This window comes from Pholcus phalangioides, unplaced genomic scaffold (assembly GCF_987345545.1).
Source record: "Pholcus phalangioides strain wild (caught in Gottingen) unplaced genomic scaffold, Ppha-v1.0 ptg000001l_1, whole genome shotgun sequence".
Lineage (NCBI taxonomy): Eukaryota > Metazoa > Arthropoda > Arachnida > Araneae > Pholcidae > Pholcus > Pholcus phalangioides.
In genome coordinates, this window is record NW_028301594.1 from 4,126,634 (window position 1) to 4,145,909 (window position 19,276).

Here is a 19,276-nt window from a genome sequence, read left to right on the forward strand (position 1 = left end):
CCCTTGCACATAAATTATGTGCATCACAGAAGCTTTCAGCTAATATTGATTGGTCTCAAGGGTCACAACTTCCTGTGAAACTTGCTAGTAAAATCACTAATTTTCGCATTGTTTCAAACTTGTGTTATTGTTATATGTATGTTAGGATTCTGCATATTACTGTACGTGGATATCCTGTCTGAATAATAGAAGCAAATCGGTATCAGTACACATATGCATGCAAAAAAATTCCAATTATTTTTCAAATTTTATTTGACTGTAAACAATGAATTTAAAAAAAGAACACAAAACCTGAGTTGTTCACATATAAAACATAAAAAGTACAGTTTTTCCAGTGTATAATTGCTTTAGTCCAGCCAAAAAAAAGAAAAAAAAAGAAACAAAAACACACACACACACATACTCACAAATACAGCTCGTTCAATCGCATTTAATGACTCTTAACATAAATGTAACGCTTTTTTTTGTCAAAAACATTAAAAAGACACAAAGTGAAATGGAGTGAAATATGACATTGCATTTAATGAATAAAATGACATGAACACAAGATTACATATCCATATTTCTGCAAGAGCATGGAAGAATGCTATTTAGGCACTTGGGTTTCGACATGGTAATAACCTTGGGAAATTCAGGAAAATAAAGGAAGTTTTGTGTATCAGCCGACAAGAAGAAGAATTATTGATGATATTTTCTTCAATTCATAGCGTTTGAGAGCTGTAATTAACAATTCCTCAAGTGAGTTGCTCGTGGCTATGAATTGTTGAAATGTCCCAAAAATACTTTTGAGTATTTTGCTTAGTTTTCATTTTGATTGTATGATTGTAATTCATTAGAAGTGAATTTTTTAAAAACTACTTAAATATAGCTTCTTGCTGTTGAGTTATTAACTATTGGTTATGTATATTTTTTTGAACTATGGAAAGTTTTTTTTTTTGAAACTTTATTTAATCATCGAGAAGAAAGAAGACTGAGTTCAAAATACAAACTGTGTCTAACTTGAACTCTCACCATTTTGAGCATCAAATGCGTAAAAAGTAACCTTAAGCTGTTGGAAATTATTGGTTTATTTTTTATGTTTTTTTTGGAAAAAATGTGCCTTCGAGTATAATTTTCTCTAGAATTTTTTGTCAGCTGTAAACATTTGAAATTCTAATGGTTTCAATAATCAAATCAGTTCTAGAAACATCATAATTAATCAGATATCAAAATGAAACACACATTCTGATATACTCATTCGTATATTTAAAGAAAAAAAGTGATATTGTGTGTGTGTTGTAATTCTTTTACCTATAGGTTTGGTATACTGTATCACTAAATATCCATAAACTTACATTACCAATATCTAAATACATAAGGGGAAAAAAGCACCTGTCTGTTTCTTGCAGAAATATGGACATTATTTGCACACATAAAAGAAAATAAAAGGTAATATTTCCATTAGAAGATAATTTCTGATTTGTCTTTGGAATAAACTTTCAAGTTTTTAGTGACCTTTCAACTGGACGCTCAATATTATCTTTTTTTTTATTGCGAGGACTTTTTATGAGGTTAATTCACCTTCACACAGTATTATGCATGTCATACAAATAATGAAGTTTGACAAGCACATTTTGACAAGCTAATTTTTTTTTCAACCATACAATTATCTACTTATATAACTTTTTTTGAAATCTTAATAATATATTTCAATACAATTTCAGTTCTTCAATAACTGACTGTTTGTTTTCTCCAGTGTTGGGTTTTGTGTTTGACACATCAAAGATACCAAAAAGTAGAACATGTCAATTTTCAGTGAGTTTTACACGTTGCATATTTACTTCAGTTTGGTATTAGAATTTTAGGATGAAAGTTTGATTGTGGTCTTATCATCCTATTCCTTATTTTTTGTTGTGAATTGGGCAAAAAATGTGACCTAGTTTTGAATTTATATGAGAGGTATCATATTTTTCTTGTGGTGGCATAGTTTTATTTGGAAAAATGTTATTTATTTATCGGTTATTCAAAGCCAGGATTCATGATGGTATTTTACAAAGATGTTCATTTGGTTACGAATACGATTCAATATTTGGATTATTGTTGCTTTTCTAAAAATGGCTTATGTTTGACCCGATTGAAAAAATTTCAGAACTAAGTGAGTACTCTCAAATGTTTTCAGTGACTTTATGATAAGAATATGTATAAAAATGATTGCTCTCGAGAATTCTTCGATTCAACTGTTATGGTCTCAAATTTATCAGGAAAAACCATGTGAAGCACAGAAAAAGACTGTACAAAGTGATTGAACACGAAGTTTAATTTCCCGTCAGTAGTTAACCATACTGATCAGTTGTCATACCTTGAAAGATAATACTTATATCATATAGTCATAATAAAAAGTTATTTTTTCTTTCCTTGCAGAAATATTTGGATGATATTTTAGGAGAAAAATATTCATATTTAGGTCATCCAGGGCTGTTAATGGATGTAATAACATGTAAGAGATTAGCCATGCTGATTTACATATTAATTTAACAAACTCATATTTACAAAATGTAGTACATGAAAAAATACAAAAAATAATCAGTCTAATGGCAAACGCATAAAAATAAATTAAGTACTGTACAGTCGACATATAAATATACAAAATAATACAAAACACTTTAACGAGAAAAAAATTTGACTGAGCATTTTTTACTGACGATGTGAAAAAAAAATTTATCTAGTGGTAAATACAAACATGTGGGAAATTTATCGGATACACAACTAAAGCTGTGCACAGACAAAACTGTGCTCAGCTACTAAGTGCATGATATCATTTCTGTACCATAATGTCGGATTTACCACTAGAGAGATCGTACATAAATTACAAATATCACAAAATTCAAAAACAAAAGAAAAAGAATGACATTACGTACAATACACACAGCGTATAATACAGTCAGATTCAGACTCTCGTTGTCATTATTATTGATATAATGATTAAAGCATGATAAAATGAAGTAAATGTTTTAAAAGAATTTTTTTGTTCAATTTTCGTAAATTTGTGAATACCGATATATATTTGAAAATCGTGTTCAAATACGGGGATGTCGATGCATGGTATTGATCATGTCTAGGTAAATTTGAGTCTTGCTCGATGTCTTATATTTGTATAAATTTATTTTTTCTTAATCTATATATATATAGACACAGTTATTTTTAATAATTTTTATTAGCAGTGTATAATCCATAATTTTCGAGCAATTTATTAATAAATTTGGTGATTCTATGATCGTAGCTCCAAGGCAATGCAATTCACATCCATAGGCTTTGGACTGACCAATGAAGTCGAACGCAATGTACGCACGCGTGGATGTGAAATGAATCATCCTGTTATAATTGAGTGCCTTTAAATATGTATAATTAGATTTTCCTTTTTTATTTACAAAAAAACACGGCTGAAAGATCAAATTTACTTCAAAAACAGAATAAATCCAACACAGATTTAGAAAATAAAATTTTCATGAAGTATAATTTTTCCATAATTACAAAATAATAAAATGTACACAGTATTAATAATTTTTTTTTTTGTTAAGACAATAGGAAAAATGCTTATATAAATTCTATGCAAAAGGAGGTTAATAATGATGGGTGCGGGTGACGCAAGAAATGTAATTTGATATACATGGACTAGCAGCACGCAAGAGACTTCACACAACGTACGAAATGACGCAAGAATAGTTTTTTTCATTATCAATTTATCATCATCATCATCATCTTCGAATATCTTTTCATAGCCTTCAAATAACCCCACCGCTTTTTTTTTTTTAATGCTTGATATTTCGACAATACGCGAATGATTGTTTAGTGATGAAAAATCTATGAGTGGGCTTAGGCAGAAGGGTTAGAAAAGACACCGTCATGGACGTAGTCTTCCGGGTAAAACCCTGGCTTTCTTAGAAGAAATAACTCCCCATTTTTATTGGTTAGCATATAAATGAATTCCAGAATTACCATAAAATATCAGTTATCAAGACTAGTTCTTTTATCTCAATACTAAACGAGATTAAAAAAAAGGTCTCAAATCATCCCAGAAATATTTTTCCAACCACATTTTTTTTTTTTGAAGCCAAAGTTCCACTCGGAAAACTATCTCTCATTGTTCTAAATGTACAAACCGCGTCTACAAACAACCAGTGAATCAATATTTATATATATATTTATATGTATATAATATTTATAACTTCAAAGCATGCACACGAGAGATCATCACCCTCCGGTCAGTTCCGAATTTTTACAACGAAAATATTTATTATAAATTAAAAAAAAAGACAAAAAGAACAACTACGAACACACACACACACAGACGCTGACTTAAAAAAAGATGAAAAAACGAACAAAAATATCAAGTTTTTTTTTTCCCTTCCATAAATCACACGAAACAAGAGCAGAAAATGTTCGGGGGGGAAAAAAAAATGGCTTTGACTTTTTTTTGAGCTTTGACAAGCTCATTTAAAAAAAGAAACAAAAAATGAAAACGTTCGAGTCCAAAAAGTTATAATTCCTCTGGAAACAACAGACGAAAATAGCACTTAAATTAAATAACACTTAACACACGCACAAAACGTCGTCCGAAGATTCTTTCTAAATAATATAGACGGTATTTCTTTTTTTCTCGTAATAACACCACTCGTATGTGCCAGCCTATGCTATAACATTATTTTTCTGTTTGCTCTCTCTCCATCACACACGTCTACGTTATCATTCTAACACGAAAAAACATAATAATAGTCCTTTTCTTTTCTTCTTTCAACTATATATTATTAATTTTTTTTTGTGTTTTTTTTACTATTAAAAAACAGCGCGAATCAGGCTTATAAAACACGAATGTCTGGAATCTTCTCTTTTTTTTTTTTCCTTCATATATTTTTCCCATCATGGTTCGAAATCATTATTTGGCAGTTATTTCAAGCTTCCCTTTTTTTTGGATTCTAAGCATTGCAATGTCCACCTTCTTAAGAATTTTTTTATAACATACCGGTATATAGGTTAATACATATATTATTACGTGTGTAAAAACTGCGAAGGGATCGTGTTTCGACGAACTCAGAAAGCAATTGTTATTTAGATCAACACAAGGATTCGGTGGTGCTCTGTATATACTTGAATATCTTCATTAATGTCTTGTGAAGTAACTATGGGAGGGTTTTGTTTTTAAGACGACGTTCATGTGCTTTTGTTCACACTTTAACGATGTGACGATGAAGAACGCAAAGTTTCTCTCTGTCGGAAGTAAAGCCTGAATTTTGTGAAATGATACATAAAAAAAAAGACAACTGAATTCTTTTTTTTTGGGCAAAAAAACTGTCTTATTATTATTATTTGTTTGTCTTTAATTAATATTTGTCCTTTGGTATTTTTAGAATTGTGTTTTTTAAATTAGATCTTTTTTTTGTTTTTCTCTCTCTCTCTCTGGCTTCAGTCTTCCTCACTTTCTCCGGGACCGTACATGTCCGCCAGCTTTTGGAATCTGGGTCCCCATCCGTTGAGGTAATCGAAATCTTGCTCATTGTCATCTGTGCCGGACGCGAGGGAGCTCACGGAACCGGCCGTGCTGCCGCAACCCTCGTACGCGTAATTGCGCAGGTCGTCGAAGGGCGGAGCGTTCGGGTCGTTGTCCGCCTTGTCCAGATGTCCGCGGATGAAGTCGCCGACGTCATCCGGGTGGATACCCAATGGCACTGAAAGATGTCATTAAAAAAAAAGATGCATTATAAAAATTAGTATGAGATGACATCAGATCTAACAGAAATGGAAATGAATACACAAATTTTATCATATAGAAAATATTTAGGTACAACTCCCTGCTGCTTTTCTACGTAACTGCCATTTCGGTTAAGGCACTTGTCACACTTTGGCACGAGTTTTTTGTATATCCTTCTTAGAAAATCTGCTACCCGAACATAAGAAGAGGAATGCTGTCCGATCTGAATGAAAATGCGTCTCCACACTGCAGTACGAAAGGGAAGGAATATGGATGCAGGAATCCTCCTCATAAATTCAGCAGTTACGGGGCCGTCTTAAGAGTATTATGGTAGAAGTGATTTTCGAGACCCACACCAGACTAGAAATGCCTGCCTACCAATTTGTAAGCGGGAAAACATTTTAATCGAGAGATCTCGATGAGAATTAGTAAAAGCTGGGACTACGAAAATAAGTGGTATAAAGTGGGAAAACGTTCTAAGAGAGAATGTTATAAGCCGGATCAACCGTTCATATGAATGCATTAACGAATATACATTTGTTGCATAAAACTGCCGGTCTGAGTCGTCTCGCTTAACATCTATTTGGTGAGCAATGTGGGATTACAAGATTCACTGGTTATTTGTGGAGATGTGTGAAGATTATGAGGAAGAAAATTCATCTCTGCCCCCACGGGACAAGCGAGAGACCGGGGTTCGAGTCCCCGTGGGGGCAGAGATGAATTTTCTTCCTTGTAATCTTCACACACACATCTACACAAATAACCAGTCTTTCAATGAATCTTGTATTAACAAGTGGAGAGAACATTTTTATATATATGAATGTGAGATTAGTTTAAACGGTGGATTGCCAGAAGAGAGCCTTAGCTAAGGGTTAGCTTATTCATTCATTTGCCTACCAATTTGCCATGGGCGGAGATACGGGACTATCTCAGCCCATGGAGCATTGGACCTCCTAACGTCAAAGGTGGAGTGGACTGATCTAATGTATATATGTACATATGAATTGACATCATCATCGTGCCCCCCCAGACATCCAAGTCTATCTCCGAGTATGCAATTCGCCTCTAGTTATTCTTAAAATTTTCATGAAACCTCCGCGCCGTGTTCTGGGGGCGATTTTGATCATCTTTTGTTTATTTAAACTATAAAATCATCATAAAAGGGGGCCACAAAAGATCCCAACCTAGAAGCCCTGCTTCAGGATGTGGGGGCCATGGATGCTTCCTGAACGACTAAAGAAAATGAAAATGAAAACTTGTTTTTGAATTGCAGTCGAATCCCGTTATAACGAACTCCAAGAGACCGGAGAAATCACTTCGCTATAACGGAATTTCGTCATAAAGGAATTCCAAGTTTATGCATTGTTATGCATCTGGAGGATTAGAAAAGTGTTCATTAAAACGAGATTTTCGCTATATCGGTATTCGTTAAAACGGGATTCGACTTTTGATATTTATATCGCGAGACGTATATACCTTGTCTCTGACGTGGCTCTTTCATAGGCGGTTTCTCGGAACCCGGGTTGGCACCGATCGGTGTACCCGTGGCATCAATAGGGATGCGCAACGGAGTGATGTCGTAAGCATTCATGTCGTCTTCTCCTCCTCCTTCGTCGTCGTAACTGATGATGTTCTCGCGGACGTCATCGTCAACGTCTCCGTGACCGTACTTCTGGTTAGGTCTGCGGTTTCTCGTGTAAGCCACGATGACGAGCACTAAAACTAATTAGCAAAGAGGGAAAACATTCATATAAAATACTCATAAATAGTAAAAATAGTCAATCTAAATGATCAAGAATAAATATGAAGTTAAACCCGTAAGTGATTGGAAAGGGCTGAAAGAATGAATTCTTCCGAAAGGTATTTCGTCTGGGGCCATTCAAGTATTACGTAAGCAGATTTTTAGACATTTTTGATCCCCCCCCCCCCCCTGTCAGCAAAATTTCGTCATCAGCTTGGAATATTTCATATCTTCATAAAGGGTGGTTGATGACGTAAGCGACCTTCAAACCCCCCTCCCCCCTTGTGATCAAAAGTCACCCCCCCCGATGCTGATGTAATACTTGAATGACCCCTCTTGAAATTTCAAGCTTTCAGCTGAACACTTTTCATTACTCTAAAATAAAAGTTAATATTACGATATTCTTCTTAGATATTTTCATTTATTTCTTTCATCGATTTGCGGGAATGACATTGAATGAATATTTATATCACTGAATATTTTCTTAATAAACGCGATTAATTGAATTTTTTTCGCTCCTTAAAGTGAGAGAAAAAAATTATTAATTAGCAATAATTTATGGTTAAAATGTAATTAGTGAAAGAAACTTCTTTTATTTAAAATCGAAGAAAAAAAATGAACTTATTAAAAGAAATTCAATTCAGACTCCTGATTGCTTTGTAGGAACGTGAAGAGGGCGAATGAGAAATCATATGAAACAGTGTGTGGTGGCGACTCATAAAATAATTCAAATTAAAGACTAATAAGAGAAAAAAAAAACAACTTAAAACAAATATGAAGAGAACATGCAATCAAATGATATTATATATATCACGTTTTCAATGATATCGGAGGGGAAAGTATTAATAAAGGCTATGTCATACATGTGAATGGTTATACTGTACTTTTTATTGGCAATGCTTTCAATAAACGTCCAGTAATATTGATTTTAGCTGGAAAAACGATCCGATGCTCAAACGCACTAGAAATTTCCTGAATGAATATTAAATTCCCGTTAATTACCAATTACTTTCATGTGATCATTTTTGTCGCACTACGGTCATTTTCTGCACACGAGGGCTAATAAAACTTTGACCTTTTTTTTCAGCCCGTCTCATACCTTAACCTGGAAGATAAGGGCCCTCCGTAGTCCTACGAACTTCCGCCGCCTGATAGGTCTTGTCAGGTTTCTGGAGCAGAACTTGTATAAAATGCACGACAAAACCAGAAGGGCACGCGAACCGAGAGGGGGCACCGACCCGACGTATGTACCATCGAGGGAGTGCTGCAGTCAGGTGAGGGAGTACGACTTGCGGTCAAGACTGAGAGGAGTTACTGACGTTACACACCCGCCCCCGCGAGAGTGCCGCAATCAGGCGAGGCCATACAACTTGCGGCCTAGACGACGGCGGACCTATGATTACTGAAGACCGATGTCGGCAATCAAATTGATGTCGAAGCTGGACAATGTAAAAACATGGATGACTGCGATTCGAAATTTTATATTCATTATTGACAATCATTAGATTTAGATTATTCACAATCATTAGATTTAGATTATTCACAATCATTAGATTTAGATTATTCACAATCATTAGATTCAGATTATTGAGAATCATTAGATTTAGATTATTGAGAATCATTAGATTTAGATTATTGAGAATCATTAGATTTAGATTATTGAGAATCATTAGATTTAGATTAATGAGAATCATTCGATTGCCTGATTACTAGATTCTTTATGAGAATGCCATCATCGTATAATCTTGTTTACGATTTTGATTGTCTATTGGCGTTTGTTGTTTTGATTTTAATTATCTGTTATATGACCTCAGATTGACGATCGTTTCTATATATATTTTATTTTTATTGCCATCGTCTGAGGCGACAATGTTTTGTTGTTTATAATAAAACTTTCCGGATACACCCATCCTTCGGAACGCTTCGACATCTCTCTGAGATGGGAAGCGGGATGCGTCCGGTCTTCAAAGGTCAAAGCCTTTTTTTTTTTGCACTCACTGTTGGTGCGATAACCCCTAGATGTGGGACTCCCTGTCGTAGCATTCTTTTCTGTGGTCATGTCACGGTTTCTGTTATATCCCTGTGTCAGGAAAGTTTCTGACAAGGATGAACCTGGCATCGAACTCTCGACACCTATAAACATCCTCTGGTACTTTAGGCGAGCATCTTATCGACCTGGACTACCACGCCAATACCGTCTAGAGTAGACGGTACCGTCTGCTCTAGACGGTACTGACCACGCCCACCAATTGTTTTCATGATTTACCGGCCTATTAATTGATTCCCCCAACACTGGATGATGTGGTTATTTAGCAACCAGATTGGCCTTCATATTTTGGAAACAGGTTCTACTGTGCTGTGGAAAGGAATGGAGGAGACTTTCTGGGTTTGTAATCATGACTATAATATATGTGACGTAAATTAAGTTTTTGAAGTATATATGTTTCATTTTCGACTTGGCGCTGTAAGAAAATTTCATAGATTGACATGACGTCGAACAGCGCTGATGACGTCGAAAAAGTAAGATTTGATGCGCAGTTGCTACACTGGTCTTCAAGATTGTATATCAATAATAAATAATAGAATCACGTGACGTGACGCATTCACTGTCGTTTCTTGGAGTATTATGTGTTAGTCTCCGACTCCAGCTTTATAACGTTGTGTGCCAACCGAAATCGACATGTTATTCATTCAATTACGCGTTCTAGATCCCCTTTTCGGTCCTTCGAGAGATGCCGGATTATGGCGGTCGCTCGACCTCGATCCGGGGATCAATTAATGCCACGTGTTGCCAAAACTCCCGTGCGCCTTTATTCTTATACTTTCCTCTCTTTTGACTCAAGCAAACGAAAATATTGTTTAACAGAAAATAAATACTGGAAACAAAAGAAAAAGAATATGGATTTACTGGGTAGAGTAACAGCGCATATGGCAATTATCGCGATAGCCTTGTAACTTATGCTGATAGTGACTGATTTTTTGAGCTCTTTCTTGGCTCTGGGAGCTGCGCACGTGCAGTTGAAACACAGCTCGTTGTCAGGGCAGACGCAAAAGAAACCTCGGCCGTTGTCCAGGTTGTGACACTGGCTTGAGTTTCCACAAGGATCGTAAGCGCATTCGTCTTCGTCGATGCATCTTTTAGCGAAGATTGGATCTGGCCTAAACCCTTCTGGACAGCTGTCGGTTTATATCAAAGAACAGGAAAAATCGATATAATTAACATATAATGGAGCACACGCTTTTTCTTCAAAGAACCGAGTGGTTTTGGTTCTTTGAAGAAACATCCGAAGTCGGAGCATGTGTCCTTCGAGTTCAAGGGAATTTCCAATTCTCACATGCAGAGCAAGACACAGTTAATAACGCGTGAGCCAATTCAAAAGGTCTGCTTATTTTATACCTCATCTATAATTGGCCCAAAAAATATAAGGATCTGCTCACAGGGCAGTGAAAATTGGATTTCATGTATAAAATTAAATACATTGACAAACATACTGACCTGCGACGTCGTAGCTCAACCCTCCATTTCATTACCAATCAAAATTCGAAATGCATGTAAGTTTTACGCATGCAACAAAGGCTTTTTGTGTGATTCCCAGACCCGAAAAGACAAGTAGTTATGCCAAGAAAAATCATCGACAACCTTTTTGTGTGCGAAGGGTTGAACTACGCGCTCAGATCGGGTATACATCATCGCACCACATGGAACTTACTGAGAATGTTGAGCAAGCATATTAGTATTGCAGCCAAAGCAGCCATGCTGAGTCTCATGACTTTCTCCTCGTGCCTCGCCCCGCAATAGAGGCCACCAAAGCCGTCAGGGCATACGCAATAGTAGCCCTCGCCGTTAGGCAGGTTGACGCAACTGCCTCCATTGAGGCAAGGGTCACTGAGGCATTCGTTAGCGTCAGTGCAGTTTTTGCCGTCTTCGGTTATGGTAAAGCCTTCTGGACATCTGGAAAGACAGGTAAAAAGGGAACATTCCGGAGATGCAGGTTATTGTTAGTTTTCATGTTAGCGAGAGAAACAAGTTAGTAGGATGGCACTAAGGGCAAGGAAAAAGCTTTCCGAAATTACTTCGCTTTTGATGCAAATGAGCTTAAACCAAACAAACTTTAAAAGTAATATATAAATAAAAGAAAACATTTTTGATTCGTATATCAACACATTACTGGATGGTAGTCGACTAAAGTCATTTGTCAATTTTAAAAACTGTGAACGAGGTCAGAGCCATAGTAAATTTTAATGGCATCATAATCGCAACTGATAGGAGTGCATGAAATGTTCTTATTCAATTCATTAACCCTTTATGTGGTCATATTTGAATATACATGGAAAATACGTATATGGTCGAAGAGAACTCGTTATTTCAATTTCTTTTTTAAATTTTTTTGGTATTTTAGAAAGTAAATCTTTTAGTTTCATTTCAGTACAAAATATGGCTGTATGAGTGCAATATCCAGAAAAAGTTGATTCCTTGTGGTGTCGTTTTTCGAGAACTGAAAATATTTTACGTGTTCAGAGATACAGTCGTATCCCGTTATAACGAACACCAAGAGACCGGAGAAATCACTTCGTTATAATGAAATTTAGATATAAAGGAATTACATTGTTCCTATGCAATCTTATCTGGGGGTTTAGAAAAGTGTTCGTTACAAAGAAATTTTCGCTATAACAGTATTCGTTAAAACGGGGTGATTCGACTGTATATAAAATCTCACCAATCTGAGGGAATTGGAAATAAAATTCAAGATGAAAACCATTCAACTTTGCAGAGCAAGATTTATGTGTTTATAGATAAATTTAAAATTAACTATTAAAAATAAGGTAAACTGTATATTTTACCCTTGATTAACTATTTTAGCTATCAAAAAAATCCACCCTAATTAATTAAGTTGTTGATGTATTATCGCAATCGAAAATATGCTAACAGCACAAATTTACATCCGATTTTATGTAAAAAATTCTCAATACGTTTTTAATGGGAGTGCATCATAGAGGATTGAAATAATGTGGGATAATGCTCGTGATTCATCCGATTCCATGGTATATCGAGGTTTTACCGTATCCACATTTTACCGAAAAAAAATGGGAACAGAGATAAATTCGTTTTGCAGCATACCGTCCACAGTGTGTTGATATTGTCTTCGAAATCGAATCAAATTTCATGCAAAATATAAATTGTAAGGTCATACAAGTGGAATATTAATTGTATATGGTTGATACTAAAATATGAAAAATGATCAATAAAGATAGCATTGTTCTGAACTACTCAAAAAAAATGTCATCAGGAAAAAAACACGAAAATTCACATTTTTACACAGCCCCACTGAAAAAACTTCCAATTAGTAAAATTAGTGCCTCTGTCTATCATCACATAATAAAAGAAATTTACTCCGGAAAATGGAAATTCGCTTATCTATGGTTGAAACCCTTGATTTTTTCCACTTCCCAAAATTTTAAATAACTATCATAGAAAAATTTGAAACTTAAAAAATTGGTAAGGTATTTATTGGTCAAAAGAGTATTTGACCTATGTGCCCTAACACATAAACCAAAGTTTCATGCGAATATTTTTCAAATAACTAAAAATGATCGGATTTCTATCAAAATTTGGGAATTTATGAATGGGCACGAGAGAGGCTTTTTCAATCTCTCACTGAGCAATTTACATAATTTTGTTAGTTCATCAGCTATGAGATAATGGGTAATCATTGATGTGTATTTTACCCTTATTTGACATTATACGCCTCAAAAATGGCAGATATTTAACATATACATTATTGAAAAATTCATGTTGAAACCCTGTGTTTAAGTCACAACGTTCAGTTGTGAAGCAAGCTTCAATTAACCGCTTGCCTGATGGATTTCTAAGAAGTGAAGAAAATGCACAGAAAAAATGCATGACAAAAGTGCACAGAAAATGTCAGTTTTTGTCCTATGTCTAGGACAAAAACCAATTTCAGAAAATCGTATTTAATTTTTTAATTTGAAAATATTAAAATTTTGATTCGCCTATTAACTTTTTTTGAAATTAAAAAACGAATTTGAAAAGCTTTTATTTGAATGTTTATTCATGTAATGCATATAAATAATCTACTTTTTGGATAGATTATTTAACTGAACTAAATTATATATCTATGTTATTAGATTACAAGCTTATAATGATCTAGATATTGTTATTATTGTATGAAGCCGTATCATTTGTGGAGATTTAGCTGAATGCTTACTTTTCGTTAGCCCCCCTCTAGGTGGCAAAGATTACGATGCCTGTGCTAGCACGGGCAAGTCAATTTCGGGAAGAAACGGATGCCCGTTTCTGACACGAAGAAGTGGTTAAACACCCTGTAAAAATTGCATTCAAAAATTACAATTAAAGCAGATTTCAGGCATACGCATGTCAACGTTGCCGTAGGGGTGCTCTTCGTTTGATGATATCTATAGGCAGTGCTCGCGACCTGAGAAAGGTTGAAGAACCTGCTCTAAATGATTATGTATAATGGCAAAACCCAGCTACACGTGCAGATGACAGTGCACAAACAGATGTGCTACGAGAAAATATTGAAATGTCTCGCGCTGCATGCACATTATAAAATATAGTTGATGATGGTGGCCATGCACTACGTATTAGTTGACGTCAGATATATTGATGTTAAAATGTGTATAAATTATTTAGGGCACTTCCGACGAACTTATATATGTAAGAATGAGAAAATTCCCAAAATTCAAAAATTTTCTTCAGTCCCTGACAGAAAGAAGAGTCTATTTCTAACGTAAATGTGGTCGAGTTTGAAGAAAGCGGATTACAAGGGCTTACCTGCATTCGTGCAACATCCACAAGTCAACACATATAAATGGTTTTGGGCATATGATGCCCTGGCAAGGATTATTAGATGGGCACTTGTTGATTAGGTTCCTCCATTCCAGCACCGCTGCGTTCTCGGATCCGTTCTCCATCGGCAAGTAACGTTGGTCGAGACGGATATCGTTCATGCAACCTAAAACATCGAGAACAGAAAAAGAAAAACCTTATTTGTAAAACTCCCGTACAAATAATAAAACGGTGTTTATCAACATTTTTAAGCTCATGGCCCCCATTGGACCATATTTTCTTCTCGTGGCTCCCATGTGTTCTATCCTTAGTCCCCTCTCCCCAATCCCATCAAAGAGCGAGACCTTTTCTATACTTATCGAATTGACTTTAAGCAAAACTAAGCTATTATAAAAAAAAGAAAATTTTATCAATAAAAAAAGATAGATCTTCAGAACCCTGTCGCCAAACTGAGAAAATAGGTGATCTTACTTCTTAAGAGCCAAATAATACGGGAAAAATAGAGCAGCTTAAAATACCGGCGATCCAACGAACCTACGGAATAACTCAAACCATCCGACACCCTGGGCTAGAGTTCAGTGAGCTTCCTTCCTGTGAGAGTTTTACACATGACTGTCTAAACAACGTGCGTTCTGGGGCAAAGTGATATTCTGGGGCCCATACATAACTGGAAGAAACAGCTTACATACTGCATTCTCCGCATCAGTCGGCATGCTGGGAAACAGCGAAGAAGGCCAGCATGACAAGAAATTTGAGTTACAGATTCTGGAACATGCTTGAATATCTTTATTCTAAACATCTATTGCATTGGCTAAATGCATATTGTGAATCCCTATTAAACTTTGCTTTTCCTGGTATGCCGGGAACGGACTGGACCCCAACATTCAAAAAGCTGGTGTCTCTCGAGTTTCATGGTATGACTGCAAATGCGGGGAAAAAAGGTATTCACCTACTTACAAATTTGAAAATAACAGTACCAGATCTCAGCGTGTAGCCCTCTCCCCCATGGATATGAGGTCTCTGGTAATGTCCACATGGGCCCATGGGTTAAGATGGCCCTGGTTCTGGACAGCTAGCTCAGTTGTATTCTGAAAGTGTAGTTTAATTTCCCCCCCCCCCACCATATTTCACTTGGAAGCTATTCACAGATCTCTGTGCCCCCCCCCCTTTCACCATTTGTCATGGCTCCACTTAGAATATCCCAGTTCTGCAAGGGGGACACATTGGGCCCCAGGTTGAGAACCATTTCAATAAAATACTGTATTATTTTCCGAAATGGCACAACACACCTTCTTGGAAGTCATTGTCGACGACAGTGACGCCGGGACCGACGTATTGCACGTCTCCGCCGGCGATAACGTTCTGTTTCTCGATCATCATCAGCTGGTGCTGGCCCTCGTATTCCAGAAGCTCGTTGTATCTCCTCCCACCGCCACCGTCCAAAGACACGCTGGCCGTGCTGCCGTGTCGCAATACTCGCACCGTGTGCCACTGGCCGTCACTCACTTGGATGTGTGGCAACCACAGCTCGTGCTCGTCGGATGATCTCAGATGATTCAGATTGAAACGGAGCCGCAGTTTCTTGTCGCGAATCTAGATATCAGACAATATCACGAATTTTACAAAGAAAAGAAATATCTCTCGGCATCAACAATCGAATGACAAACAATCGAAATTTAAAAAAGCTGAATCGAAACATATCACGGGCAAATAGGACACGAACTAACCTCTAAGATGCAATACTCTCGCCCATGCTTGCTCGTTGCTCTCAGCAATTCTCCGTGTTTCTGTCTTGTCCTGAATTGAAGCTGTATATCTGTCTTGTATGGATCAGGTTCAAATGATAGAGCGTATTTTATATAGCTGTTCTGTTGAAACATCTTGGATATCGTTTCTGGAAATAATAGTAGATCATTTTAATAAAATTTCATAGCGTAGATTATTGAGTTTTTTGATAAGTGAAGTCAAGAAAAATCCTTAATTAATACACGTCAGTATCCATGACTCGATATGAAGAACACATTTTTACCCTTATCGCATCGAATGCCAAAATAGCCAGGATAGCATATACATCTCGCCGAGTTATAAGTCCCCACGCATGTACCATGCTCACATCTTCTTGTGATGCTATTGGCTTGGCAAGCTTCCTCCGAAGGACGACATCCTCGGGTGCTTCCCGAAGAGCTACCTGGATTACCCAAGTCATACATCTACAGGAAAGAAAAAAAAGATTTTCTTTTAAAAAACAATTTCCCATTGAACAAAGAAATCGACGTATTCTTCTCATCTACTGGATACTACAACACCCAAATTGGTGCCAAATGAAGAACTAAATGACGGGAAAGAAATACAATTCTCTCATAAATTCGTAAATAGTTTAAAAATGTATAGATGTTAAAGGAATTGGTATGTGGTTTGCGAAAAAGTTACTATCACGAAGGAGGGATTTTCTTTTTATTTATTTAAAAAGGGGAATTTTAGTTCAAACTTTGGTCGATGGAGGACGCTGTACATAACAAATCACAGAATTCCTTCACAAAACATTTCTTCGATCTCTTCTACGTCCGAAAGCTTCTGAATGTTCGTAAAGCTTCAGTCACCGATTCGTGGACTGAAGTAAAACAACTTCATCAATGCAATAATGCGTTTCATCAATGTCATCATCACAATGATAGTCTCATGCAAGCGCCAGTAACAGAAAAATTCAGAAATGAGATGCCAGTCGTATAACCCGCATTTCATAGGACTCTGACATGAAAATCCAGCTAGATTAGCTACAAGAAAATATTGAAGTGTCACATTACGCAATGTAGTTGCTGATGGTGGTCACACATTTCACATCAATATTACAAGGACACCTCCCATGAAAATTTCGTTTTTCGTTCACGAATGCAGTCATTACGATTTTATTGATGTTGAAATGTGTATACTGAATATCAGGTCCTATATACTATGTTTATATTTAGGATACGTTCGACGAAGTACAGGGTATTCCGTAAATTCGCATATAGTCCAAAAATTCAAAAAAATTGAAGGAATTGCTAGGGTTCGCGAAAAAGTTATTCTCACGAAGGAGGATTTTTTTTTGTACAAAATAGAGAGAGAGAGAGAGAGAGAGAGAGAGAGAGAGAGAGAGAGAGTTCAAATTTTTGTCGATAGAGGACAGTACAAGAAATAAAATAACAGGATTATCTGGACCCGAACCTTTCTTCAATCTCTTCTGTGTATGAAACGCTCTTAAAGCTACAGCAAGCGATTCCTTGCTGAAATGTCAAAACTTTCACACCAATGTCAACATCACAATGAAAATATCATGTAAACACTAGTGAAAAAGAAATTCAGAAATGAGAGCCGTGAATCTTGAATTTCGCATTTCATAGGACTCTGATTTGTATATTTCCAGTGATTTGCTTTAGTGCAGTTCCCTCTATCGACAGAAATATGAACTAATTTTTTCTGTAAAAAAAAAAAAAAAAAAAAAAAAAAAAATATATATATATATATATATATATATATATAATAATAATAATAATAAATAAATAAATAAATAATATAACATAGAACTCCTCTCTTGAGGATAACTTTTTTTTCGCAAACCGCATTCACACACACAAATACATCAATTCCTTCAAATTTTATGAATTTCAAACTATTTACGAATTTAAGAGACATTTAATGCATTGAGGGCAAAAACATATGGATAAATATTACCATTGCATTATTCCATAGATATCAATGAATATTCTCACGATGTTAGAAATCACAGACAATTAGAAACTAAAATTCTTTGGTCGATCGACTTCAGAGGAAAAGACAAGTTAGAGCACAGCCATTACTTTGAAATCCACCCAGGAAAACACACAAAGGCAGCGCCAACCTCCACCAGCCACTGCCTTCACACACACACGGGCGAGAGCGCATTAATTTAAATTTTAAACTCGATTAAACTTCAGTTCCAAACAAGGGAGACGCCATGATTAATAACGTGGCACCTCAACGTAATTTGCAGATTAATATCTTTTTAATTTTGTTTTCTCACTCTTACGAAAATGAACTTATTATGTGTGCGTTTAAAAAAAATAATTCTCTTCTCTTTGCGATTCTTTGTCACCGAGACAAATACAGTCTCGGAAGGTGAAAGTTTTGCCTTTTTGAAGGAAGGGAGAAAATTGGGAAAATGCCCTAGGGACAATCAATAATCATTAAATATCAATTAACATGAGAAAATTAACAGTCCAAACAATATGTAATTAGTCCTAGGCTATGGGTAAAAGAGGCAATTCATCAGCAGGAAGATGTTCGAGACAGCTAATGAGATTTTCTGTTGTAGGGAAGAAAACCCTTCTTGATCTTCTTCGAGGATTTCTCATGATGATGATGATATTCCAGATTCTGGAGGAAAATAGGATTTTCACTCTTCATATTCAATTTCCCCCCCCCCCCCCCCACTTACTAATTTCATTTTCTTTATCATTTCAGATAAAAATTAATGGAGTGTCACAATGGAAGTGTAAATGCTGAATAGGGAATTCAAACGCAGATATAAAAATCCTGCAAAATTACAAGAATTTAAATTAAGCAATTAATTTCCCGTTTTCTTCTTCATCAGAGTGAAACAGATTTACATAAATTAATAAACTGCTTTTTTTTTTATAACATTTTTAAATGCATTATCATGAATTGGAATTTGTGTGTAACGCTAATTAGAAAACATTTGTTTTATTTACAGGAGAGATTATTTCGTGCTAATGAGGTGGAAACAATTAAGGCTTTTTGGGGAAATGAAGGAATGTAAATATGAATGGAATTATTATCAAGGTTTTCGGAGATACTTCTGTTTGAGGTTATTTAGTTTTTTTTCAAATGTAAGTTGTCAGCGGTCGATTTGCTGAGCGGTTTGCCGAAACCAATATTCGTCATATGGCGACGACTACCATAGGTGTTTCACGAACAGTGTCTATGAAAATTACAGTCCGAAATT

The 19,276-nt window shown here is 35.8% G+C and overlaps 1 protein-coding gene across 5 annotated transcripts in view; it reads right to left on the reverse strand.

Annotated features, from left to right (window-relative positions):
• Positions 1-3,187: 3,187 nt before the first annotated feature.
• The window catches only part of CadN (neural cadherin), a 610,878-nt gene continuing 594,789 nt past the window's right edge, over positions 3,188-19,276 (reverse strand). For 3 of the 5 annotated variants that reach the window (XM_089240252.1, XM_089240174.1, XM_089240435.1), the window contains 7 exons: positions 16,325-16,505; positions 16,023-16,189; positions 15,585-15,888; positions 14,281-14,461; positions 10,375-10,643; positions 7,202-7,447; positions 3,188-5,702 (listed from right to left, as the gene is read on the reverse strand). In XM_089240252.1, coding sequence (XP_089096378.1) covers positions 5,440-5,702; positions 7,202-7,447; positions 10,375-10,643; positions 14,281-14,461; positions 15,585-15,888; positions 16,023-16,189; positions 16,325-16,505 — 1,611 coding nt within the window. In that variant the 3' untranslated portion in view covers positions 3,188-5,439. Of the gene's footprint in view, positions 5,703-7,201; positions 7,448-10,374; positions 10,644-11,176; positions 11,419-14,280; positions 14,462-15,584; positions 15,889-16,022; positions 16,190-16,324; positions 16,506-19,276 lie in introns of all 5 variants that reach the window. The other 2 variants (XM_089240398.1, XM_089240325.1) reach the window with 1 other exon arrangement.